General features: G+C 39.7%; 5 protein-coding genes and 1 long non-coding RNA gene across 8 annotated transcripts in view; 2 read left to right on the top strand and 4 right to left on the bottom strand.

Annotated features, from left to right (window-relative positions):
- The window catches only part of LOC105387415, a 147,816-nt gene extending 142,560 nt beyond the window's left edge, over positions 1-5,256 (top strand). Inside the window, exons 29-32 of the mRNA XM_048628109.1 lie at positions 226-2,748; positions 3,146-3,403; positions 4,115-4,780; positions 5,027-5,256. Coding sequence (XP_048484066.1) covers positions 226-2,748; positions 3,146-3,403; positions 4,115-4,780; positions 5,027-5,241 — 3,662 coding nt within the window. The 3' untranslated portion in view covers positions 5,242-5,256. The remainder of the gene's footprint in view (positions 1-225; positions 2,749-3,145; positions 3,404-4,114; positions 4,781-5,026) is intronic.
- A 359-nt stretch (positions 5,257-5,615) lies between these two features.
- LOC119691653 (transmembrane protein 234 homolog) lies at positions 5,616-10,581 on the bottom strand. 2 transcript variants are annotated; one of them, XM_048628190.1, is made up of 5 exons: positions 10,393-10,516; positions 9,492-9,496; positions 7,996-8,129; positions 7,318-7,477; positions 5,616-6,841 (listed from the first exon to the last, which is right to left on the bottom strand). In XM_048628190.1, exons 1-5 carry the CDS (start codon positions 10,410-10,412, stop codon positions 6,759-6,761), a joined length of 402 nt encoding a protein of 133 aa, XP_048484147.1. In that variant the 5' UTR covers positions 10,413-10,516; the 3' UTR covers positions 5,616-6,758. The 2 variants fall into 2 exon arrangements, with proteins under 2 accessions (XP_048484147.1, XP_037965428.2); XM_038109500.2 differs by lacking the exon at positions 9,492-9,496 and having other exon boundaries at positions 7,996-8,138; positions 10,397-10,581.
- On the bottom strand, positions 9,182-10,400 carry LOC119691652. Its single transcript, XM_038109499.2, has one exon. The coding sequence runs from the start codon at positions 10,276-10,278 to the stop codon at positions 9,277-9,279; it is 1,002 nt and encodes a 333-aa protein (XP_037965427.2). The 5' UTR covers positions 10,279-10,400; the 3' UTR covers positions 9,182-9,276.
- A 1,457-nt stretch (positions 10,582-12,038) lies between the features above and the next one.
- On the top strand, positions 12,039-16,347 carry LOC125490085. 2 transcript variants are annotated; one of them, XR_007267425.1, is made up of 3 exons: positions 12,039-12,113; positions 13,883-13,975; positions 15,521-16,347. It is a non-coding gene; the product is annotated as an uncharacterized LOC125490085 (long non-coding RNA). The 2 variants fall into 2 exon arrangements; XR_007267424.1 differs by lacking the exon at positions 12,039-12,113 and having other exon boundaries at positions 13,359-13,975.
- A 2,937-nt stretch (positions 16,348-19,284) lies between these two features.
- Positions 19,285-22,024, bottom strand: LOC105390857 (NF-X1-type zinc finger protein NFXL1). Its single transcript, XM_011562220.3, has one exon. It carries the CDS (start codon positions 21,875-21,877, stop codon positions 19,409-19,411), a length of 2,469 nt encoding a protein of 822 aa, XP_011560522.3. The 5' UTR covers positions 21,878-22,024; the 3' UTR covers positions 19,285-19,408.
- A 3,318-nt stretch (positions 22,025-25,342) lies between these two features.
- On the bottom strand, positions 25,343-26,767 carry LOC105390855. Its single transcript, XM_011562218.3, has one exon. The coding sequence runs from the start codon at positions 26,576-26,578 to the stop codon at positions 25,658-25,660; it is 921 nt and encodes a 306-aa protein (XP_011560520.3). The 5' UTR covers positions 26,579-26,767; the 3' UTR covers positions 25,343-25,657.
- Positions 26,768-26,962: the final 195 nt, after the last annotated feature.

The following is a 26,962-nucleotide window of genomic DNA, read 5'->3' as shown; positions in this document are numbered from 1 at the left end:
CAAGCCAACCTTACCAACAAAATATTGATATTATTATTTCTAGCATGTATTTTCATCAATAAAATCAACACCCTAATAAACCTACTTGTTTTGGTAGTTAGCATTGCAGTCTTGATAATAGGTAATTTGTTGACAATGATTTAAAGTCTTAAAGCAAATACTTACAGAGGAGTCTAGCATTTCCAATGAGTTATTTACTGTTTACGTTTGACTTTAATCCATAAGTACCTAAAGTTTCTTTAACTGAACCTTTCACTTCCACAGCTCGATCAGCGCCGCCCACCCCTGCGCCGCAGCCCACGCCCCCGCCCGAGCCGGACAAGCCCCCCGACCCCCCCGCGCGGCCCCCGGACCCCCCGCGGCCCCCCGACGAGCCGGCGCTGTTCCCGGAAAAACCCGCCTTCCTGCCGCCCAAACCTGTCCCGCACTCCCCCAAGATATCCCCTTCCTCAATCCCCAACCCCAGTCCCAGCGTCACCACCAACAAGCATGGCGAGCAGGGATACCCTAGCTATGGCGGGTACCTGTACTCCATACCAGGGTACTCTGCATTCCAACCAATCGGGTACCAAGGAATAGCGACACAGACTGTGCAGCCACCGGCCCCCCCTGTGAGCACAGCTAATGAAACGATTAGCAAGCCAGAATTCATCCCATTTCCTAAGATTTCAACTGAACATAGTGAAGACAGAAAAGTCACAGATACTAGTCTTGGGCCTACAGCTCCTGCAAAGCCAGCAGATCCTTCGAAAACAGATTTTGAAGATCATTTCACGCCTGAAATTATTCCGGCCACATCTGAAACTAAGAACCTAACGAGTGAATCTAAGTTAAGTATAGCTTCGTTATCGCAAGGAGCCGGCGCTACTGTCACAATATCTAACTCCATGCATGAGACTAAAAAGAAACAAACGGAGCGATTCAGTTTGAAAACTAGCATTCCTATCAGCAAGATCGATATGAAATGTGTCAACACTGCAACGGACGCCACTTTTCAAACAAATCTAACTAAAAAAACACCTGTCCCATTTAATCCTGCATTTCAAACAACAAAAGATATCGCCAATAATAATTTAAAAACTCGAGTTGAAATTCAAAGCAATGTGGTGATCAAAAATGCAGCTAATAAAGAACCAGAAATTAAACCAGAAGAACCTATAAAACAGATTGTACGCCATACACCTAACAACAGTATTAGCACTTTAATTAACGCAGCTGAGGCGTTAAATAGCAGCGATAGCCCGTTTTGGAAGACAGACAAGAATCCTGAGTCATTAAATAAAGAAACGGAAACCTTTGCTAAGCCCATCACCACTAACAGACCAATATTCAACCCAATGAACGCAGAACCAAAATTAAATTACTCAAACAAACCACCAGATGGGTTTAGTGAGCAAAAAAATCAAATAGTGTTTATACAAAATAAGAATCCGTCCAATCCAAAGATGCTGTTGACAATATCTCAACCATCGCAGCCTCAGCCCCAAGTCATACTTCAAAGAACAAACTGCGAGTCAAAAAACATGCAAGCTCCTTCACGTCTGTCAAGCCTGACGAAGAAGTGCAAAGAAGAACTCATCAGTGAGAATAGCACTTCTTCAAAAGTCGTTGCGTTAAAACGTCTTCATCAAGAAAATTGTGACGAAAACGACTTTGAGAATCTCATTACAGAGAACCAAATATATGGCAATAAGATAGTCGTGAAGGAGAAGACTCAGGGAACACTACAAGAGCAGGAAATTAAGAAGAACTCCACCAAGATAATGAACGAAAAATCTAACCAAACATCAGATACAAAAAATGTTGTTTTACAACCTAATTTTGTTTATTTAAGCAATTTACAATTCCCAGCAAATTTAATGATGATTAAGAATTCGGCAAAAGTCAACCAAGCCATTAACGAACAAATTAAGATAAACTGCAAAGCAGAAGGAAATGAAAATAAGTTTTTAAACGAAAACAATGTAATTGGAAGTAATGATATGGCTACAAATACACAAAAAGCAATGAAACCACAAATTTCGGTCACAAAAGAAGTGCATGTATTAAAATCAAGCAATAATGTAATTCAAACAATAACTCCTAAGAACAACAAAACAGATTTAGTATTTCAGACGAATCAAAAAGTTATAATGAATTCTCAAATACTTTATCAGGTACCCATGATAGTCGACACACATGGAATTACAAGCAATGAGCAAAAAATTAACGGACAAACATATTTAAACAGAGACTACACGAAGTTTTTAGCACATAACAAGAAAGATAATAATATGTCGAGAATCAACGAAAACACAAAATGTAATGAGAAATTGTACATAGCTTGTCCTTACCAAATGGATTCAAAACTACAGCCTAAAATAGTAATAACTAATTTGAGGCCTAAAATAGCGAAAGTTGAGGAAATCAGTACTTTAGATTTGTATGAAAAAAGAAAAAGATTGCGAAGGTTAAAACATTTAACACCACGAGAGCAAAAGACTGATTTTAAAAAGGAAAGGACAGATATACCTAGAAATATAATCACTCCAGATAAAATGAAAGCTGAAATATGTAAAGAATTCACCAAAACGCAAGTGATGGATTACGATCAAACTAGCGAGAGTGAAAGCGATGGGGAAGAGTCAGAGTTGAAAGAATATGAGTCAATTATAAAAGAGTTTAGCCCTCCTTCCATAGTGGAAGATCCAACACAGAAGAAAAGCTTTCTTTCACAATTTAGACTGGGGACACATGAAGAATGTAAAGGTATTGCTATTTTTCTACTAAAACAACAAATCCAGTGAGTGATCTCAAAAAGCATCTACCGTACCACCACCGACACATTAACAATTAACAATCCTTAGTGCCAATTTCACCATTCTCTGTTAGAGCATAACCAGGGAGTAGTGGTTAACTTTTGACACATCTGTCATGAATTTTATATGGAGATGACGTTTAATTTATAAATCAATCCCTGTCGGTTAGATAACCGAGAATGGTAAAATTGGCACTTAAACAGCGTCGCTCACCGGTCAAACATCTGTCAGATCCATACAAGTTACGTCAGATTTGACAAGCGAGCGTTTTTAAATGCTAATGTTTGGTAGTGGTAATCCCACAGCACCGATTACCATTATCCTCACCATTAAATCTAAATTTCCAGAGAAGCTGCTGGATCGCCAAGAGCGCTCTCTACGTCGGGACGCAGTGGCATCAGCGTACATCAGCGTGGGTAGAATCGACCGCCTGACCCGGGACCCGCCTGGTCAGCCGGCGACGGAGACTGACGCTGGCCCCCGCCCGCCCCTCGCCGGGACTGCGACGTGGAGCCACGAGCCTGAGCCTAGCGCCACGGTTCAGAAGAAACAGATGTTCCTGTCGCATTTGAGATTGGTGCAGGTTTCTCCCCGGCATAGAGATGGTGAGTTGTTATTCTTAATTAACCGACTTCGAAAAAAGGAGGAGGTTTTCAATTCGTCTGTCTCAAGTCGGTGCCATCTTTTTTCGGATTACTTAACTACTTTGTCACTGCACCAACATAAAAAAGAACAGTACCTGCTTAGGTATTTGCAATATCACATAGAATTGGTATAAGCATTCAATTATTTCTTACTTTTTAGTGGTTTCTTGAACTCGGTTTTTTATTTTTTTTAATTATTGGTTATACGATAAGCCCGAGCTTGTGTATTGTTTTTAATGCGACATATGGGGTTCTTTAACCTGAATTAACCTTGCTCTTGACGACCGAATGGCGCAGTGGTTAGTGCCCTGACTACTGAGCCGAAGGTCCCGGGTTCGATTCCCGGCTGGGGCAGATATTTGTTTAAAGACAGATATTTGTACTCGGGTCTTGGGTGTTGATATTTATATTTAGTATCTATCTATGTATGTATTTGTGTAGATATATCAGCTGTCCGACACCCATAACACAGGTTCTGCCTAGCTTGGGGTCGGATGGCCGTGTGTGAGATGTCCCCACATATTTATTTATTTATTTAATTCGAAACGCCGTCCTAAACTTAATTACAGTAACTAACCAAGAATTTCACAGAACAGGTACCTACTACACATAACAACCTGATATTTTCCTCTTCTATTTTATCGTGTTAATTGCATTTCTTAAATTTTTCAGATTACGAAAAGATCTGGCACGAAATAGTTAAAGAGCGAAGAAGAAGAAACGGCGACCCACAGCCGCCCCCTGCCAGCACTCCCACCGCCTCCGCTCCAGGGAACATGACCATGGACACAACAGACCACCTGCAGATACTAACAGATATAAAGAACTCCGTCCATGAAAACAACAACCTGATAAAGCGACGGTTAGACGAGACGCAAGACTCAAGCAGCGCCGACAGCATACACACTCTAGCCGAGAAGAACTTTTCCGAACTGTCCAAACTTTCCAAAATGGCCGACAGAAGCGTCAAACTGTTCAGCGGACAAGACATGAAGAAGCGCGACGTGAATCCGGGGTTCGACAGCGAGAACATGCAAAGACTGCACCAGAAGCCGTGCCAGAGTTATGCTAATATAAATATTCCTAATATAAGTAAGATAATATCGTTGAAGTCGTGTGCGGAGGCGAGCGTGGTGGCGAGCGCGCCGGCGACGTCCATGGACGAGCCCCGGAGCTGCGCGGCCGGGCCGGGCGGGGGGACAGGCGGGGGGCCGGACGGGGGCACGGGCGGGGGCACGTGCGGGGATGCGGGGGCGGAGGACCCCGAGCCACGTGCGAGCGCCTTCACGTGGCCGGGAGTCGACGCTGTCGTCAGGAGTTTTAAGGAATTTGAAGCTGGTAAGTTGTTACACATAATCTTATTCTTAGCGAGTTGGTGACAAATACATAGTACTTATAGTAGACGAGACAAGGGAGGCGCTTGCCGAATATGAGGAAACGGTAACACGTCACGCTGGAGACTTATTTTGTGTTAAATAATGATCATATTGATATAGACTGTACCGACGACGGCCTGTGATAATAATTAATTAGTCTAAAACCACCGATTGATAGCTCACAGATCATTTGTTTCTCTCCTTCCAGTGAGAAAGAGAGAGCTATCCACTCTCCACCGCCGGAACACTTATCTCCGCGTGGAGAGCGCCCGCGCCACGCGCACAGCCGCTCGGGAGGCCGAGCTGGCTCGCGCGCTGGCCACTGAACGAGCCTCGCTGGCCGCTGACGAACACAGCCTGCGCGTCAGCATACAGAGGATAATGACCTCGGTGGACGCTGTTAGGAGTGCTAGTTTGCATTGAGGATGTTTTTTTTTACTTTTGGAAATTACAGATTGAGTTATAGGTTGAAAATTACAAAAACATACGCTACATATTTTTTTTGCTGTTAAAATTTGTAAAAAAATATTAAGCAGCGGTTTTTTTTTGTTATGAAAGGTTAAGTTTATTTTGTCAATTTCTTTATCCCATCTTGACAATTTATTTTGCATCTTCTGGAGTACTTATGAGTTTTTTGTGAGCGATACTTTGCACCCTGGTTGACCCTTCTTGACATTAGAAGGCCTACCTCCAAATATATTAATTACCTATTTAGTTAGTGTAAATATATTTATGAAAAAAAGGTTTTAGTAATAAATTTTAGCATCTTGGAAACATTTAAATAAGAACTTCAAATATAGAGTGCAATTTTTGTATTAAAATAGGTTTATTTAAAATTAAGCCATCTACTATTTATACCTGTATTATAACTAGTATTTTAAAGTAAAATTATGTAACATAAGAACATATTTAGTAGGTTACATAAAGCGCGAGTAAAACTCGCAAAGTAATTAATCAATACTAAAGTTAATACATTATTTATACAGTCAACAGTGTCAGTAAAATATTGCAATCATACCTAATACCTACTCCTATTTGTTCGCCGTAGTTATAAACTAATTAAATAACCTCCAGACGCTAACCGCCCAGAGTTTGGATCTATGCAGTGCAAATACAAAATATACGAAATGCAAATACAGTGCCTAACATAAAACTACCCTGGCCTACCCTGGAAGGTATTATGACTGACTGTGTTGGAATAGATTACATTAAATTTGATTAAAATAAGTTTGCAGAATGTAGAAAACACCATAATTTAGTTTATCTACTAACTACCTAGTCACTTTTTTATAATATAAAACATGATTTACGTTGCATATTAATTTACAGTGAAGTGTTTCTTTTTACATTTGCTGTTGATAAGGAGTGGTGCCTGTTATCTTTTTTATTAAGTAATACCTAGATGGAAAATGTACTTAACTAGGTATTTACTGTTTAAGTCAGCGTAGCAATGTATAAAATAACAAAGTACTTACATACACCTATAATAATAATATTACATTATTTAACAAAAATACTGATTTCTTTCAATTAATGTCGACGCTAAATGATTAGGTATACACACATAATTTCACACTTCCACTCTCCTTCATAATTGACATGTGTGAAATGTGAGCTTTAAAATCTACATAACTCGGCTAAACGTAGGTACAATCAATCCATCTATAAAGTCGAGTTTTTGCGGTGTTTTGTTTAATCGATGTATATTTTTAATAGTAACTTTTCATGTAAGTACCTACTATTTACTTACTTATTCCCAATCTCCGCTGGGGAGCAAAGGGCCGATATTTACTAATGACAAAGTCCTTAAAAATAACTCTTTAGTTATAGATGGACTGTAGGTACCAACGATCTGGTTATTCTATGGTACCAAACAAATTAAATTTTGGAATGACAAAATGTGTTAATTCATTACATGATTAGTGTAATGTTCGTCAGACTCACACTTCACCCTCGGCCTCCATTTTGTCCGTGTAGCACAGCGTGGTTCCTAGCACAATCAGCACTATTCCCACTATTGATTCTGCAACAAGAAACAACACTAAATACTTACCCAAATATAGAGGAGGTCCCAGAAAACACATTTTAATTAATACACTTCCACATCACGACTTAAGTCTTTCGGGACCGCACCCACTGCCGCGCCCGCGATGTCAAAATAGTTTGTAAAATAATGACGTTATTACATATTTAAGGTAAGTATTATAATTTATAATGAACTAGATTTTCCCGCGAGCTTCGCTTCGCCCTAAAAGGATTTCCTGTGGGAATTACGAGCTAAAATGTATTTATAAGTACCTACTTAGGCGAGTACATATAGTTAACTTCTTCATCATCACGACCCACCACGTCCCCATTGCTGGGACACGTGTCTCCTTCCAATGAAGGAAAGGTTCAGTTCCATGTTCCACTTCATGCTTTACGTGGTGTGAAATAAAATTCTATTGTATTCTTAACACTACGTAGTAACTATAGTGATACTTTTCCCACGATACTCACTGCTAGTAAGCCGCTCCTCGCCCAACACGGCGCCGACGACCGCGGTGAAGGCGAGCGCCAGCCCGTTGGCCGCCGGCACTGCGAGGCTGAGCCGCGCGCCGCCCAGCGCCAGCACGTACACCAGCGAGCCCAGCTGGTTCAGCAGCCAGCAGGATACGTACTGCGGGGGATGAGGCCGGGTTATTTTTTGTTTATTTATTTAAACACTTTTATTGTATACAAAATAAAAACATATTTACAAAAATGGACTTAAAAAGTAGTGTATACTAAGGCGGACTTATTGCCAAGAAGCAATTTCTTCCAACCAACCTTGGTTTGGTGGAGAACTAACGTTTTTAAATATATGAAACTCTTTCAATGCCTACAATAAAAGTTATTAGTAATTTAATTTAAACATAAAACAATGTTTACACAATGTTATGTGGGGTTTACAGGCGATTAGCTAACGCTAGTCTATATAAAAGCAAATTCATTAGTGAGAGTGCCAAGTATGAGTAGGTACCTACATAACTATAGATGCTTTTCGCTGGCTTCGCTTTTTCTTTACTTAGCCTATTCCGACACGAGAGGATTTGTCTCGCGTGTTGACAAAATTATTCACTACACACAAACTATTGGCAACTCCTGTCGAATAGGCCACATTCTCGTATTCGTACACTCGTTTAGCCAACCACTCACCTGCCAGTTGCCCAGTAGGTAGGTGACCTCAGCCCAGGCCTGGCCGGCCAGCGAGCCCCCGCGCACGGCCCGCAGCCCCCGCGCGCCGCGCCGCAGCCCCGGGTTCGTGCCGCCCCACAGCGCGCCCACCAGCACTAGCGAACCTGAGTGGGGACGAGGGAAGGGTTTGATTTGATAGGCTATTGAAAAAATTAAATGAATATACTCAAGGGGTAGTCAGAGGTGGCTCAAAAGCGAGCCATCCACTTTTCGCAGCACATTTGTACTCACGCGGTAGGTTGCGAACCTTTGGGGATAACAATCGTGAGTGCATATACATTATACATATTATACTCAAGTAAAATTGTAATAGACATAAAGTAAAATTGTACTAGACATAAGCAAAAGTTGAAAAGATGCTCGAGGAGTTTCTTTCGATATTTCTTCTCTTCAGTGACTGAGCCTTTGAAATGGTGGTAGAGTAATATTATGATAAAGGAAAAATAATTGTAAAATCGTCCAATAAAATGATATTCTATTCTATTCTATACTGCGATAGCAGCCAGGGGGGTCTATACATTATACTTACATATTTTAGGTATATGGCTAAAAACTAAGTTTCCGACTGGACAGTGCGGTGGCTAATTGTCACTTACTTACTTCATCATGTCATGAAAATCATCAACAAATAGTTCACTACTGGACCTATTATAATGTTGGCCTCATCACCCTTATCCAGTACCGGATAAGTCTCTGACTATGGACACCATGAATTACTGTTCGGTTGGCTATGGTTATTATATTATGTTATAAAAGGGAGGTTTGTCTTGTCCTATTTTCAAGCTTTATGTTTGCACAATGCACAGGATATAGGTAAGTATGTCGGTAAAAAATTAAAGACAGATTATGTAAAAAATATAAAACTTTATTTATAAATGATAGTTTCTTAATTGTATAAAGTATAATTATAGGTAAATGCAAGTACAACCATATTTATAATACATACCTAAAAGAACTATAAAAAATACTATGTAGAATGTAGACAGTTACAAAATTATAGAAGTTTTTTTTAGGATCCATGTCATTACTTGCAAGTAGCAAAAAAAAAAAATGATTAAGACACACAACACAATCATCAGTCATCTAAATAACTCATTCACATGATCACAAGAAAAGGTATTTCACAAAAAATATTCAAAAAAACAATAAAAAATTATACAATAGAAAAAATTGATCAAGATAAAAATATTTTGAAAATTAAATTAGTAAAAAATATTGTCATAAATATACATATTTTTAATCCTAATCCCCCACAGGCACCCCTGGTGTCATGGCGCGCACTTCACTGAAACTCTGACTGTTCTGATCCACCCACTCGCAGAAGTCTTTCCCGATGGCCACCGAGCATTCCATCATGAGCACGCAGTCACCTTCAGCATGGTGTGTGTTCGCTGCCGGTCGATTCAGCAGTCTTTCATAAACATGCCCTAATTTGTATGAGTCCTTCGGCTTGTTACCTAAGCTAAATGGAAACCTTCTTCGTGTTTTGCTGCCTCTCATGACAGTCACACCGGCTTTCATAGGGGTCCCTGGCTGCTCCTGCACCGTGGACCGTTTAGGGGTAGTCTCATTCTTCAATTTCATTTCCTCAACAGTAGATGGTAATTTTGTTGCATCACAACTGGCTTCTATGGGCATTTCTGGTTGTCCATGAACTGTAGACACCTTAGGAGTAGTTTCATTTATCAATATCCTTTCTACAGCAGTAGATGGTAATTTAGTTGCATTAGCAGCACTATCATCTGTAGTATCACAGCTTGACTCACCAACGGTTTCATTTAAACACTTTTTGCGGCCCTCCAAGATATCATAGAATGCATGGTACGAATCAGCACATAACACATCATCAGGCAAGCTGACATTCAGCACTTCAAAATGCTTTTTCAGTATGGGGAAGTCAAAACCGTGGCCGTTTTGAGCGATTAGACATACAGGCTTAGTTAAAAGGTCGAGGAATGTGGTAATCATAGTGTAGACCTTCATGTTGAAGGTAGTTTCGTGTTCAAGCAGGTCGTTGCAGAGTCCGGTGACCTCCGAGCACTGAGGGTGCACCATGCGGCGCGGGTTGAGGCAGAGGGTCAGCTTGTGCTGGACGCGCGGCGAGGCCCCGGCGCGGGTGTCCAGCACGTGCCTCCGCTTCACGGCGATCATGCTCAGCTCAGTTATTCTCGTCTTGTTATTCTCGAATTTCGGTATCCCGGTGGTCTCCAGGTCCATAAACACGTACGTCGCGATTGGCGTCATTTTGCAGACTACGACTGTAACCTACTGCTGATAACTGATATGATAAGACACAACGCGAGGTCACTCAAATTGCAATGTAGATTATGTAGAGGAATTAAGAGTTTTCGATACTGCTTACCTAGGGTTTGCAACATCTTGATGACTCATTCAAAGAACTGTTATTTTGAAGGTGTAGGTTCTAAACACTGACTATATTTATTTAATGGGCAATCATGTCCATATCTTTAAATTTGTACGTATTCATAGAACCAAATAAGTATTTTGAATGTGTTTTCCAATAAATATTTGAGTGTTTCCAAAATATAAACATAACCTAAACTAAAAACAATGACAACAATCATCGAATGTCACTTGACTCACTTGCCACGTTTTTTTTTTTTTTTTTTTGGTTATTTTTTTTCCTTTTCACGGAAAAGGCTAAGGGCATTATCCCATACCGCCTGGTCTTATTTAATTTTGTCTTCTATGTGATTTTGTTCGAGGCCAAAGGCCTTGTCTTTCGTTGTAATCTTCAAATTTTCTTGTAAATATAAGGTCGAAACCAAGTCTTTAGTATTATATTGTCGAGGCTTATAGCCTTATCTATCGTTAAGTATTTTGTCATATCAGGGTAAGTACTGTGTATTTTTCCGGTAAGTATTTGTTGTTTCAGATAACTCCAATCGTATTCTTGATAAAGTCATAAATGGGGTAGAATGTATCCGTATTCTTGAGAAGATCCTGAATAGAGCGCGGGACATCCAGGGCTTCTTTGTATAAATCCAGTAAATTGTCAATAAGAATAATCCTTTGTATATTAAATGCAGAGCAATCAAAAAATATATGATCCAGGGATTGAATTATATCGTTATTACAGTATGTGCAATTTGGGGAAGGTATCATTTTTAATCTAAAAAGGTGTTCATTGAATCTGCCATGTCCAAGTCTTAAACGACAAATAGTTGAATAAAAGTTTCTGTTTATAAATTTTCCTTTGATGAACCAGGGTTGAGTAATCTCGGAGTTGATAGAGCTGAACCATTTTCCTTTAATTTGGATTGTTTCATGCCAATGAGTCATCCATTGGTCTTTTATAATATTCTTGATTAAAACTTTGCAGTCTGAACCTGGCAACTTAATATTTTTAATAGGTATTTGTTGGATATTGGGATTTTTTACTATGGAACTGGCAAGTTTATCGGCGAGGTCATTACCCGAAACGTCAATGTGTGAAGGTGTCCAAATAAAGCGGATTTCTCTGTCTTGATTGAGCCAAAGCCTGCTATAAATCTGCCTGATGTTGTATATGATGTAATTTGTGCCACTACTATAAGAAGGATTTGATAAAGCCATTAATACACTGATGCTGTCCGAAATTATCAACCATTTCTTGAAATTGAGGTTAGTTGCTTCTATGTATTCTAAGGCTGCATAAATGCCCTGAGCTTCTGCTGTATATATGCTTGCGTTAGAAGGTAATCTTAAGCCATGACCCAATTTATAATCAGGAACATAATATGCCATAGAAACGTTATCGATACATTTAGAGCCATCTGTATAAATTTGCTTAAAGTCTCTGTATTCATCCAATCTATTGTAAATTGTAAACAGCATATTTGTCAGTCAGTGTCCTATCTATTTCAATGTTAAGGCTACAAAATTTGCTTCCATATGTTCCCCCATAGCAGGGCAAGGTGGTACTATTGTGAATATTATATTCACTCTTAAATGTTAAAATCTGTTGGATGTTATTTGTGATGTTAGATGTAATTTGTGCCACTACTATAAGAAAGATTTGATAAAGCCATTAATACACTCATGCTGTCCGAAATTATCAACCATTTCTTGAAATTGAGGTTAGTTGCTTCTATGTATTCTAAGGCTGCATAAATGCCCTGAGCTTCTGCTGTATATATGCTTGCGTTAGAAGGTAATCTTAAGCCATGACCCAATTTATAATCAGGAACATAATATGCCATAGAAACGTTATCGATACATTTAGAGCCATCTGTATAAATTTGCTTAAAGTCTCTGGATTCATCCAATCTATTGTAAATTGTAAACAGCATATTTGTCAGTCAGTGTCCTATCTATTTCAATGTTAAGGCTACAAAATTTGCTTCCATATGTTCCCCCATAGCAGGGCAAGGTGGTACTATTGTGAATATTATATTCACTCTTAAATGTTAAAATCTGTTGGATGTTATGACATAGGAAATGATAAGAATTATACTTCAATAGTTTGGAAAGAAGAAGATTGTCAGTTTCAGACAACAATCTTAGAATAAAATTGTATTTTAAATGACTAAATCTGATATTTAATGGACACAAGTTACACTCAATTTGCATTGAGTTAATAGGAGTTGATTTAAAGGCACCCAAAATTAATCTTAAATTAATATTTTGAATCTTTTCAAGTTTACTTACTAATTTTGAATCTGAAAATGAAAATGAAAATGAAAAAATATTTATTTAAATTTAAGATTATGATACAAAAAGTATAGGTTGCAGTGTTTGGTAACAATTTAAGGTGGTGATATAGCAAGGGCTACCACACTATCTATGACCCTCTGTCATTTCATTTTCAAGCAATCTTGCTTCCATTCTTTAGGAATTATTGATTTATCCCAAAGTAAATTTAAAATGTGTAAAAATTTGTGTAGACTATCTGTATTAATATTCTGTAACATTTTGTATGAAATGCAATCTAAGCCAAAGGTGGTGTCTCTACGTGATTTAATTGCTGCTTTTAATTCATCTAAAGTGAAAGGATTATTAATGTAACTATTGGTGGGGTTAATTGAGGTATTATTTAAATGCAGTGGTTGTGAGACAAAATCAGGTGTATATTTTCTTAAGAAGTTATTAATCCAAGATGATTCACTATTGTTATGGAGTTTGGTATTTTTACTGTAAGATTTATTAAATTTACGCATAGATTGCCAGATCTTTGAAATAGGAGTTGATCTATTTAAGTCTGAACAATATTTATTCCAACTATCTGTTCTCTCTAACTTAATAATTAGTTTTTTCTCAGCCTGAAACTTTTTAAAATTAATATAATTTGATTCACTAGGATCCTGTTTGAATGCAAAAAATGCTTCTTTACTTTTTTGCACAGCATTAGCGCACTTTTCATTCCACCATGGAAGAGGAGAATATCGATATTTAGGATGGTTTCCTGCTGGCTTACTATTATTATTTACATTATGGGATTTAGTTCTAAACATAGATAGATCTACCACTTTATTTAAAATGGTACAGAAGTCATAGTACGACTGTAAAGGATCAGAACAATTAACATTAAATTCTTTAATTAAATTATTGGCTAGCTTTGAGTAATTTGCCCAATTTATTAGACGTAAGTTTGGTCTTTTTACTTCTTTTATGTAATCTTGAGAAGTAAAGTTGTTTAAAGATGGATCGCTAACTGTATTATATAGAATATCTGTTATTGTGGGAAGATGATAACTTCCCAGGGGATCATCATGAACTGTCCAGTTACAATTAAGAGCTATAGAAGGACTAACTATTGTCAAATCTAAACCATTTGGTCTCCAGATATTTGTTCCTACTGTGGTTGGTGAAGTGTCATTTAATAAAACTAAATTGCAATCATTTATAGAGTCCAGGACATCTCTTCCACGAGCACTGACGGATTGACAGCCCCAAATGGTGTGATGAGCATTAAAATCGCCTGATACAAAACATGGTTTAGGTAAGGAATCAATTAAATTTACTAACTTATTTTTTTTAAAAGATGGCGTGCAATTTGTTGGTATGTACGGTGGCCTGCGCCTAAAAGTATACAGACGGAGTTTTTAAAATAGCGATCCCTGATGAAGAAGGGACCAGCTACATCTGTTATAAATCCAGGGACGTGTTGTGTGTGATATGTGTAGCAGTGTTGTTTATGTGGATGTGCTTGAGCAGCATGTGAGCTTGTTATCGCTATTTTAAAAACTCCGCTTGTATACGTTTAGGCGCAGGCCACCGTACATACTAACTAAGGTGAGAGAGCTATTATTATATATTATTTTAATTGTTATATTTTGGAGTGAGTCATCATAATATGTATTTAATCTATTATATTTTATACTACTGCGAATGACTATGGCAACACCATTATGATTATTACCACAATCATTGCGTTCTATTGAGTATCCTTTAATATTTAAGCGTTGTGTAGGCTTAAGCCATGTTTCGCAAACTAAAGCTATATCAATATTATTATCATACAAAAATTTTGTAAAAATATGTCGATTACATAGCAAACTTTGAGCATTCCACTGTACAATCTTTAATTTGTTTGTGAATTGGAACTAATATTTTTTGTTTCACTGGGGTTGCAAATATCATTCAATACTTCTAACACATTTTTAGAAGATATTGGGGTATCTTGGGTCTTATTTAATGTTATCATTTTTATGATGCTTTGCACTAAGGGTGAATTCGTCCAAACATCACGTTACACGAGAATAACTATACCGGAATTAAATTTATACGCGAGTAAATATCTGGGATAAGTACATTTGCATTCTACCAAGTTATACCATGATTAAATTGAATGAACGAGGAACGAAACTGTAATGCAACTAAAATAAAAATAGCTGCGTTTCAAAGCATGCAATAGAAATGACTTGCCAACTTAGTTTGAATAGATTATAATTAATAATAATAGTATGAAATTGTTTATGTTTTAATATTTTTTTCGCTGTTGTTATTCTGAGAATTTGCCTTTTAACGTACTTTTGTTTATGTTTTGACAGATTTGTTTATATGTCATTATGACGGTTTTCTAATCAGCTGATGTGCTGCCGCCATTACAAAATTACTCTCGGATAAGCTCGTTACACGGTCAATTTTGGCGGCATAACATTTTATTCTTGGGATAAGCTACTTATCTTGGTTTCAGGTTTGGTAGAATGCAAAATCTGCTTACTCGCGAGTAACTGGTAGTTTACTCGTGAGTAAAAAGTTACTCGACGTTGGTCGAATCCGCCCTAAAAGGTTTAGTGCCTTGTCATTACTTTTCAATAAAGACAGAAGATCAAGAGGCTTCTTTGGACCTAGAGGGGGGAAACTTTCATTATTGAATATGTCAGCAAATGATGGTGGCTTAACTTTCTGTCTGTTTTCCTGGATTTTTTTTTGTTTGATTGGACACTGTGCTGAGATACTGACATGATTGCCATCGCAGTGGAAGCATTTTGCCTTTTCAATAGGTGTTGTGCATACTTTGAAAGAGTGCTCTTCTTTACAGATGGAGCAGCGTTCCGAGTTCTTACAAAACTTTGCTAAATGGCCATACCTGAGACACCGGAAACATTGCTTGACTGGAGGAACATACGCTGTAATATCATGCCGCCAACCGTCCAAGTCGACGTAGTCTGGAAGTACTGACGTCGCGAAGGTGATGGCTACAGTCTGCAGGGGCTGTAGAATAAAATTGTTGTCAATCTTTGTCCTCTTTGTAAATCTCCTTACAGATATGATCTTCTTGTAACTAGACAGCATGGTGAAGATTTTTTTGTTAGTCAGGTTGATAGGCACATTTTTAATAATACCAGTAATTTCTGTGCTTTGTGCTGGAATGTTAGCCTTAAATTGATAATCCTTTAGAAACGTGGAATTATTCAGAAAGGCATTTGCAAGGCTGGCCTTTTCAAAATAAATTGCAATTTTAAATTTGTTCATCGATCTTAAGTATTTTACCCCTTTATTGAATCGTTTAATGCAACTCGATATGGACATAAGGTCTCTGGTTCCGATGGGCATCTCCGCATTAGACGACTCTACGAAAACTACAAATTCTGCAGCTCCGGAATCCTCTGGGTAACGCCTCTTGTAATCTGTAACTAAGTAAGGTTTTGAAATATCCAAAACTTCGACCTCTGATTCGGAGGACGTCGTATCGACGTCGGACTTTTCACCCTCATCATCCTTCTTCCTTTTTTTCTTGTTCTCACCTTCCCCATTGCTATTTTTTAATTTATTGTGTATGTAACAAACTTTTTATTGGTTTTATTAGTAATTTACGTATTTGCAGTAGTTTTAATTAATATTATTAATAAATTTTTCGAAAATCCCGCCTGGTCTTTTCAATGGTTCCCGCGCTTTTTTTTCTTGCCACTTTTATTAACAAAGTACTCTGTGTTTGCCACTTTTATAAATCAAGAATTCAACGTTGGATAAAAATAAACGTTGTGATCACCATAGACACACTAATCGGTTTTGAGTGGAAATAAGGTCTATGATGGAAATTGAACTTTCCTTTCCTCATACCTACCTTTTGGTTGTGGCTCTATCTAGGTATATGTTATCTATTCCATGAGTGACTAAACACCTATCCTAAATACAGAGTTCGCCCTACCACTTCACTTTAACACCTGTGTACTAGTATTATTAGTTCAATGCTCGTTGGCCCGGGCTCGATACCCCTCACCGTGGCGCTAAATTTAGTAGGTATACATAGAAAGCTGATCATTATGATTTCTGATAGCTGGAACTTATAAACGCACGGACGCCATATCCGGTCTGCTGGTAGTTGGTCTGAGGCTGGTAGCCTCCAGGGCAGACTTAAGTACTCTGTGTAAACTGGTGCTTGGATGGTGAGTGTGTGTGGGGTGCTCCTGAGGAAGTCTCTATGTCCAGCAGTGGATTATTGTTTACTGATATTGAAGCTTCGGGTACCGGTTGCGGTTTCGGCAGCAGTCGTAAAGCCTAGTCATAGGGACTTCGGTCGGGTAGCTTGAAAACATCTGACAGTCGGTTTGAGCACTTACCCGACAACTCTCTCATCACAAGCTGCTTGGAAGGAGACCCGTGCCCCAACAGTGAGGACGTCATGAGCGGTGTGTGATGGAATATTGATATACAAATAAATGATGCAAAAAATAAATTATACTTAATGAGAATAGATGAGATATACTCAGAGCGGTGGTAGCTCAGTCGGGTAAGCGCCCGCTTCTCACGCAAGAGATGCGGGTTCGAATCCCGGCGCTGACATGTACCAATGAGTTCTTTTAACTTAAGTACAATGTATACCATCGCTCTTACGGTGAAGGAAAACATCGTGAGGAAACCTGCATATCTAGGTTTAGCACATCTAGATATGTGAACCCACCAACCCGCAGTGGACCAGCGTGGTGGGAAATGGTCCAAGCTAGGAAGGCAGTTTAGACCTTGGGGATATGCACAAAGGTTCCACTCGAGAGAGCTAGGTGCAGGTACTTACACCCCCACAGAGAATAGAATAGATGATATGATAGCAGGCGTTTGAGAAATATAAACCTAGGTGTAAAATGAAACAGTATTTAGCATAAATATAAAACCCCTTTAATTAAATAAGTACCTACTTAAATACAATAAATATAGTACACAACTTAACTAAGCATAAATATCGAACAACTTACTTACTTCAATCTTATTAGAATTATTACAATCAATAAAATAAAATCAACATTGAAATGTAGGCAGTTTAAGGTAGGTAGTTTTCGTTTACGTAGGTAGTTTTCATGTGACATACGAGCAGATTCGGGCTTCTCTCAGCATTGGTATGACAGCCATTCAAACCATTTTACATGAAGAACTGGGTGTCAAGAAGTTAGTTTCGCGCTGGGTGCCCCACCGTTTGACCGAGGAACAAAAGTCGGCTCGTGTTAATTGGTGTCGATCTGCTCTGCAACGGTTCAATGGAGGCAGTTCAAATGCTGTCTACAATATCGTCTCTGGTGATGAATCGTGGATTTATTCATATGAGCCCGAAAGAAAACATCAATCGGCAGTTTGGGTCTTCGAAGGTGAGGTCAAGCCAACAAAAGTTATTCGCTCACGCAGCGTGTCGAAAAAAATATTCGCTTGGTTTGTATCGAAAACTGGCTATGTGGCTACGATTCCATTACAAGAACAAAGGACGGTTACTGCTGATTGGTACACAACAGTTTGTTTGCCGGAAGTCGTAAGAGAACTTCGTAAAACTAACCCGAATCGTCGTATAATCCTTCACCACGATAATGCAAGCTCTCATACCGCTCGCAAATAAAACGAAATAAAATATGGTTCTTGTTTTGCGAGCGGTATGAGAGCTTGCATTATCGTGGTGAAGGATTATACGACGATTCGGGTTAGTTTTACGAAGTTCTCTTACGACTTCCGGCAAACAAACTGTTGTGTACCAATCAGCAGTAACCGTCCTTTGTTCTTGTAATGGAATCGTAGCCACATAACCAGTTTTCGATACAAACCAAGCGAATATTTTTTTCGACACGCTGCGTGAGCGAATAACTTTTGTTGGCTTGACCTCACCTTCGAAGACCCAAACTGCCGATTGATGTTTTCTTTCGGGCTCATATGAATAAATCCACGATTCATCACCAGAGACGATATTGTAGACAGCATTTGAACTGCCTCCATTGAACCGTTGCAGAGCAGATCGACACCAATTAACACGAGCCGACTTTTGTTCCTCGGTCAAACGGTGGGGCACCCAGCGCGAAACTAACTTCTTGACACCCAGTTCTTCATGTAAAATGGTTTGAATGGCTGTCATACCAATGCTGAGAGAAGCCCGAATCTGCTCGTATGTCACATGTCTATCTTCTTTTATTAACTGGCGTACAGCATCGATGTTATCTTGTGTTACCGCTGTTTTTGGCCGACCAGTAGAAGGGACTGTGGTAAGAGAGGAACGTCCACGGCGAAACTCAGAATACCAACGATATATAGTCGTTTTACTTGGTGCTTCAAGTTTATAAATAGAAACAAGCTCGGCGAGACATTGTTCTTGAGATAAACCTCGACGAAAGTTGTGAAAAATTATTGCACGGAAATGTTCCCGCGTAAGCTCCATCTTTTACACCGACTTGTCAAATTCAAATGGTCAATACTCTTTTATTTTTTACTTTTTTTAAAATTCGAAAATGGAATTATGTTTGAAAAAACACTACATTTGATACACCAAAAAGGTTTCACTCTAATTTATTCCTAAGTATTCTATTCCCGATCTTTTCGGTGTAGCCCTCGTACCTACCTAGAAATTTTTTGTCTCTTTACAATAAATAATGACTGCCTTTATATTTACAATACAATAGATGGTACTTGTATAGTGGATATCTAAATAGCAACACTATTGTAAAACAGCATAAATCGCCTATTCTATTAATAAGACGTAGTAAAGAGCCGCCGACACCAGTACCGTAACTGCTGTCACTGGGATCCAGAACTTCTGCAGCAGACTGCGATCGTCCGCATTCTCAACAACCCTCCTCTCCTTGTGCTTCCGTTTCTTCCCGCTCAGCTTCCACTCGTACTCCGCCAGCTCCCTCCTATTCTTCTCTTCTTCCTGTTCCTTTCTCCTCTTTTCCTCGTTCTCTTTCTCCAACATCGCAGCCAACTGCTTAGCTTTGCAGGATTCGTCGCAATCTACTTTCTTCCCATCCCGAGCCACATTGCACGGGAGCTCCTTCCTCAAGTTCCCGCATGAGCAGTAAGCCTTCGTCTTCTTGGTACAGACTTGGCCCTGACACGGGCCGGGGTGGCAGGAGTTCCTGCAGCGATGGCCGCACGCCATGTTGCGTGGGCACTGCTGCTTGCACGACAACTGCTCTTCACTAGCCACAATAAACTCATTGCACTTCATGTACAATTCATTAAGCCCACAGTGACAGGGTAACCTCTTTGCTACAACACATGGGGGGCAATCTCCGGGGTGACACGAGGATCTGGGGCATTTGTGAACACATTTCTCTGGACGGGGAACCAAACACTCTCGGTCGCATGGCTCACAGTTAGAAGGCACGTTTGGATACGATTTTTCATGCTCAAAGAGGTGACATGGTAATGAACACATGTGTTTTTTACATGGCAGTTCTCTGCCACATTCCCTGCCACAAGGGTAGCGAGCGGCTACATGGCATTTTTGGAATACTGTTTCATGTCCACCAAAGCAAGACATGGGAACATTTGTCTCACATGGAGGGCAGTCTAATGTCATTATTTTCGTTTTAGGCTGCTGAACTTCCCAGGGTGTTGCTGGTTTCTCAATCTGCTTGAATGTGACTGCAACATATTCATGACATGTGGCTACACACTTGTGGTTGCAGTCATACAACTTGTCACAAATGGCCTTACATGGTGGGCAGTCTCCAAAGTGGCATTGGTGAACATTTTCTGTGGTATGGCCACATTTATACTTGATCTTGCAAGGGAGGCTACATCTTGGGGGTTTGGTGTGTCTCTCTCTGCCGCATGGGACAGTGATGGATGTCTCCTTACAGCGGCAGGTCACTTTGGATTCTCTTGGGCAAGGGTAACAGGGTCCGCGGTGGCAGACTGTGGAGCACTTGTGCCGTCCACACTGAAGTGGCTTGTCACAAACTTTCTCACACGGTGGACAGTTCCCGTTGCAGCATTTCTTAGCACAAGCATGTTTGCCACAATCTCTGCTTCCTCTGCATTTTGTGTCACATCGGAAATCTTTGCTACAGGGCAGTGACTTCATGTGGGTGCCGCAGTGGCATTTCTTCTCCACTAGCACAAGACATGGTGGGCATGAGCCCTTGTGGCATTTTTCAGGACAACTATGGCCACAATCTTCATGTATCTTTCCACATGTTTCTAGACAGGTTTCCATCACATCGGGACACTCTACATAGCGTTGGTTTGCACCGCAGGGGCAGGATCTCATTCCAGAGTTTGGACAGAGGCCACAGTCTGATGAGTGGCATATTTCTTCACACTTGTGGTAGCCGCATGAGAAAGGTTTGTTGCAAGGCTTGAGGCACCTCCATTTTGGATCATTGCAGGGGCGTTTCACCTTTTCTGCCCCACACTGACAAGATTGTACACTTGTGTAGGTGCACGGTGGACAGTCACCCACGTGACATGTGTTCTCACACTTGTGTGACTTGCAGGACAGGAGCCTCCTGCAGGGGCTCCCGCACGACCATTTGGCAGAGCTGCAACGCACCTTCTTGTGTTCCTTCTCACAATAGCAGACTCCATTCACCATTTGTGGGCAGGGGGGGCACGGACCGGGGTGGCAGAGGAGAAGACATTTATGTTTGCAGTTGTCACCATCAGACAGCCGCTTCTGACAGATCTCCCCACAAGAGTGTGGTATCAGCCACGGGTGGCACGGAGGGTCCCTCGCCTTCCCACAGAAGCAGTAGTAATTGCGCGGTATCTCGTCTTTGGAGTATGAGTTGCGGCACTTGGGGCAGCACCATTCTATCTTCTTAGGCTTGACCACAGCAATAGGGCCGTGGTTTTCTTCACTGCGGAGACTGATGCTGTCATTGGACCACTTTTGAATGCAGGAGAGGTGGAAATAGGAGTAGCAGTGTCCGCAGGTCCATATGGCGTCGAGGCGCTTGATGGAACCTATGCAGATGAGGCAGGTGACGGCGCGGCCGCTCAGAGACTCTTCTAGAAGGTTCTTGGTGCGCTGCAGCATGTGCGCGTCGCCACCGCGGCTCTGGTAGCTCTGCAGCACCCCCTCCAGCACGCTCGACTCGTATGGGTCTTCATCGTCGGAGGAAGAAACCTCTTTCATTCCCTGAAGATGTTTCTGAACGTTCTGCTGCAGCTTCGCAGCCGCGTCCCGGTATTTACGCGACATCGTGGTTTAGTTAGATAAATTATTGAACATCACACTAAAGAAAATTCGTAAAAAGTCCAAAAAACTCGTATTTTCTGCACTGCAGTGGCCGGCTTATTTTCGTAAAGTTTGACATTTGATTTGACAGCGTTTGACATTGACAATCCAACTAAAAGGTTTTTCACTAAGAGTTTTTTACCATGTAAAGGAATATTATTCCTTTAGTTTATAAATAAAATAATTCAGAATCATCATAATAAAATTCTACGTGACTAATAAAAAAGTAAAAATAACAATAAAAATGATAAATCAAAATCATATAAATCTAATTTTCTATTTAAATAAATATTAAAAGAGATTTCACAAAATATCGTGAATACATTAGCCCCGAAAAACTTTTCATATGACATTGACAACATGTCAGACGTGGCGTTGCGTTTTCAGTTTCATAAAACTGAAACTGCGTTCTTAAAAAATATATTACAGAAGTCTCAGAATAATAACACTTCAAAACCGACAAAGCAAATGATAAAAACAAACATATGATCAAAACTAGACTGGAATGGTTGGTCGAAAATAGAAACCTCATAGCTAAGTCTCAATACGGATTCAGAAAGGGTATGGGTACACTAGACAGTCTGGGTATTCTGGTCACAGATATCCAGACAGCATTCAAAAGGAAAGAATATCTGGTAGGTGTTTTCCTCGACGTGGCTTCTGCGTATGATAACGTTCTCCTTCCAATACTCAGGCAGAAACTGCAACATCTGAGTATCCCTGAGAGGCTGACCCGTTTAATATGCAACCTCCTCGCGGAGAGACTTATTTATATTAAGTGCCCAAATTCATCCATTGACAATCCTAAACTTGTATGGAAAGGACTTCCCCAAGGTTCAGTATTAAGTCCACTCCTGTATAACATATACACTCATGACCTGGAACAGTCTGTAAACTGTTTTTGCGAAATTTTGCAGTATGCTGATGACATAGCGTTATACTTTGCTAGCCCATCAATAAGCGAAGCTAATGTTTCTCTGAACCTAGCCATGAGATATCTAACTGACTGGTTGCACGAGCATGGCCTTTCATTATCTGTTGCCAAGTGCTCCAGCGTGGTGTTCACCAAGAAACGGTATGTACCAGATATTGAAATCGTTGTAGGTGACGATGTAATCCCTGTTGACAACAAGGTAAAATTTCTAGGTGTTATTCTCGACACACGCCTAACAGGTGTTCCGCATTTAAATTACGTCGCTCAGAAATGTGAAAAAGGCGTTAACGTCCTAAGATCCCTGTCTGGAGTTTGGTGGGGTGCTCACCCCTATACTCAAAAACTAGTATATAACGCTGTGGTGCGCAGCCATTTCGACTATGCGAGTTTTATCTTAGACCCTTGCAATAAGGCTGCTTCAGAAAAATTAAATAAACTCCAATACAAATGTCTGCGCATTATAACTGGTGCCATGAAGTCTTCCCCGACCAACGCTCTACAAGTGGAATGTGTGGAACCTCCCCTCTCTCTCCGTAGACAATTTCTATGTGACAGATTCTTTTACAAGATCTGTCAATTTACCTCTCACCCTCTCCTTTACAAATTAGGTACCCTTCAACATCTATCTACTGTTCAGATCAATCAATCCCCATTAACAGTCCCACTTCTGCTGAGAAGCTTCATCAGATTCTCCAGACTTCCCAACACGACAGTGACGTTTCTCTCTAACCCTATGTTTAGCACCTCTTATGACGCCCTTACCTTTCAACCAAATATCATCACCGATTTTGGTGTGGAAAAAGATTCTCCTGACGCTGACCAAACCTTCAACTGTTTGGTAAGTAAAATGTTTTCAGATTGGTTATGCATATACACAGATGCATCCAAACCGTCAGACACTAGCGACACTGGCCTGGCAGTATGGATCCCCAAATTCAAGATTATTCTTAGTTTTAAACGCCCTCCCGAGTCTTCTGTCTTCACAGGTGAAGCTACAGCAATCTATGAGGCCCTGCTTTATGTAGAGTCTCATAATCTTCAAAATTCCATTATCTTTTCTGATTCATTGAGCTGCTTACACGCCATAATTTCATTCCCTTTTCGGAGTAAATCCAAATTCCCTATTATATTTCAAATTCGAGAGTGTTTACACCGCTGCGTTACCCGTGGCATCAATGTAGCTGTGGCTTGGATCCCAGGCCATAGCGGTATTGTCGGTAATGAGCGCGTAGACTCATATGCTAAGAATGCTGTCCAAACTGGTTTGCCGACTCATTATAAAAATTTTGCCCATGATCTTGCCTCACTTGCCAAGCCAAGACTTGAAAAATCTTGGCAAAAATCCTGGGATCTTTCAAAAACAATAAAGGGAAGGCATTATGCTGATATACAACCAACAATACCCAATAGACCATGGTTTTTTAAGTCTAAGTATATTGACAAACGCACCACATCTACAATCTGTCGACTGCGATTGGGCCACGTGTGTAGCCCAGTCCATTTGGCTAAGATCCGGGTCCGTGATAGCTCAATTTGCGACTGCGGGACGGACGAAGGCACAGTAGAACACCTACTGTTCAGTTGTCCAAAACTCCAATCCTCTATATACGACTCCCTACCTCCTTCAATCCCTCGTCCTGTTAATGTGAAGTGTCTACTAACCTATGTCCATTCCTCATTTGTAAATATTTTATCAACTTTTCTTAAAACTAACAACATTACACTCTAACAGTCCTCCCCTCCGAAATTAATAATGTAAATACATGTGATCGTTATACTAACATTAATCTACTAACTTTTGTTTGTGTTGTCTTGTTTCAGAATATTCATTCTCTGACTGAAATACATCAATCAGTAAACAAGGCTAAATAAAATACCGTGCAATCTCCAACACATGTTATTGGCGGAATTGACAGTGTTAGTCACACACAGTCAGAGAGCCACAAAAACAAAAAATTGAATTGAATTGAACTGCGTTCTTAAAAAATATATTACAGAAGTCTCAGAATAATAACACTTCAAAACCGACAAAGCTTTTGGGATAATAGCATAGAATAACGCGTACTAGTACCTACTGTACTTATTATTCTATGATAGTAGGTACAATACAGCCTACAGGACACTCTGAGTAACTTTATAACATAGAGGGCAAAACATTATGTACCTACGCATAGATGTAACCGTAACCAGAACATTCGAGATGGTTAGGTATTAAGTAAGGTCATTAACACTAGAGCCGAGTACAAATATTGAAATATCTGCGTAGAATAGAAACAAACATCTGCCCCAGAAAACCTTTTATCCATTCTTCAATAGGTACCTACCAGTACAGTACAGTACAGTACAAGTAAGATACTTACCAACTTTAGCCTAACATCGACAGTAGGTAAGTATATAAGCTAAATACATATAAGGTAAATCTATGATCTATAGGTAGGGTAGGCAGTATAGGTGTAGGTAGGAACCTACACATTGTAAATTAAACTGGAATTCAGTAGTCATGTCCAATTTGTTTAATTTAATGAAGTACATACATACCTAGGTAGTTATATAGGTTATAATAGTATGGTACTTCATTGAAGTAACAAATAACAACTGAAAAGTTACACTGGATAGTATAATAAATTTGCGTTTGGTCCTAGAAAAAGAAGCACCAGCTATTCATTTTAGCATACAATTTTAAAATTATAATATTTTTTCAGTCAAGATCTTAAAAACTACATAATAAACTATAAAAATAGAACAGATATAATCAGGGCCACTATAAAACTTTATACTTAAAACATGATTTCTTAAATATTACTCAATGCTCAATACCTAATGAGTGGCTTGACTTGACTAAGCAGTTTACAGGCATCATCAGCCCAGGGTAGGAAGTCATTTTTTAATGCAACAACACACTCTAACAACATGATGCAGTCTGCTTCAGCTCGGTGAGCGTTCACAGCCTCTTTGTTGAGAAGCCTCTTGTACAAGGCTGAAAGAGTATAACTTTCCTTGCCTTTAGAACCATCATTCTTTGGAACATAGCTACGAAATCCACCTTTCCGAAATACATTCTTGATAACTTCATCTCTTGCATTGATTCTGCTCCTTGTTTCTTCATTGTCGGAGCTGTCTCCTTCATTCACATCTTCACATGATATATCTGACAAGGACAGACATATTTCGTCTATCTCTTCCCATTCTTCACGACTCACATTCAAGTCTGGCCAGTTATCTTCGTCTTCATCATCAGTCAATAATTCTGTATTGACTTGTCTCAAGTCACTATACCCGATTGTAGTGCCTTTAAGAAGTTTCCGGAACCCAATCAAGGAGTCAACACATAGTAGATCTGTGGGCAATGAGGTTTGGATGTCTGAACATTCAGCAAGTAAGATTTTGAAGTCAAATGTGTTGCCGTTGTGTGCCACCAAACATGCAGGCTTTGGAAGCTCATCCAAAAATGTGTTGAGGCTGTTAAACTTGTCGATAAACAATGGGGCATGTTCCAGTGATTGGTTAGACAGCCCAGTTAGTGCTGTCACTTGAGGATGTATGGGCCTCAGTGGGTTTAACACAAAAGTGTATTTGCTTGCCAGTGGGATGTCACCGAAATTGGCCCTTTCAACATCTTTTCGCTGTACTGCGACAAAACTTGCCTCTATAATCTTTGTTCCGTTTCTCTCTTGCCAAGGAAACCCAGTTGTTTCGATGTCGAAGAATACATACGTTTCTATTAGCGGCATAGTTTACAACCTCGAGGCAGGTTGAATGGGAGCCACGGGTGGAGACAAATTATTTATCTACTAAATAATGCATAACATGCATAGTTTCACTGGACAAGGTTGCTTGCATGAACCATTTTATCACCAATCTCTTTCTCTCTACAAAGTGTACAACAAAAACTGTAATACAAAACAAACGCGCAAGGCAAGAACAGCTGATTGTGATCACAGACTACGTATTTTGTGTTTTATGTCATTTTACCACAATGCTCATAATAATGATTAGTAGAGTGCCTGTCTGTGAAGATATAGAGAAGAAAAAACTAAATATATGAAATTTGGACGTAGACCGACCATACGGTCCTCCGGTCCGGAGTCTGTGGTTGTTGTTGTTTGGTTTTTGTA

Source organism: Plutella xylostella, chromosome 20, assembly GCF_932276165.1.
Source record: "Plutella xylostella chromosome 20, ilPluXylo3.1, whole genome shotgun sequence".
Classification (NCBI taxonomy): domain Eukaryota; kingdom Metazoa; phylum Arthropoda; class Insecta; order Lepidoptera; family Plutellidae; genus Plutella; species Plutella xylostella.
The sequence above is the reverse complement of the archived record's forward strand: the minus strand, read 5'-3'. Positions and strand labels throughout refer to the sequence as shown.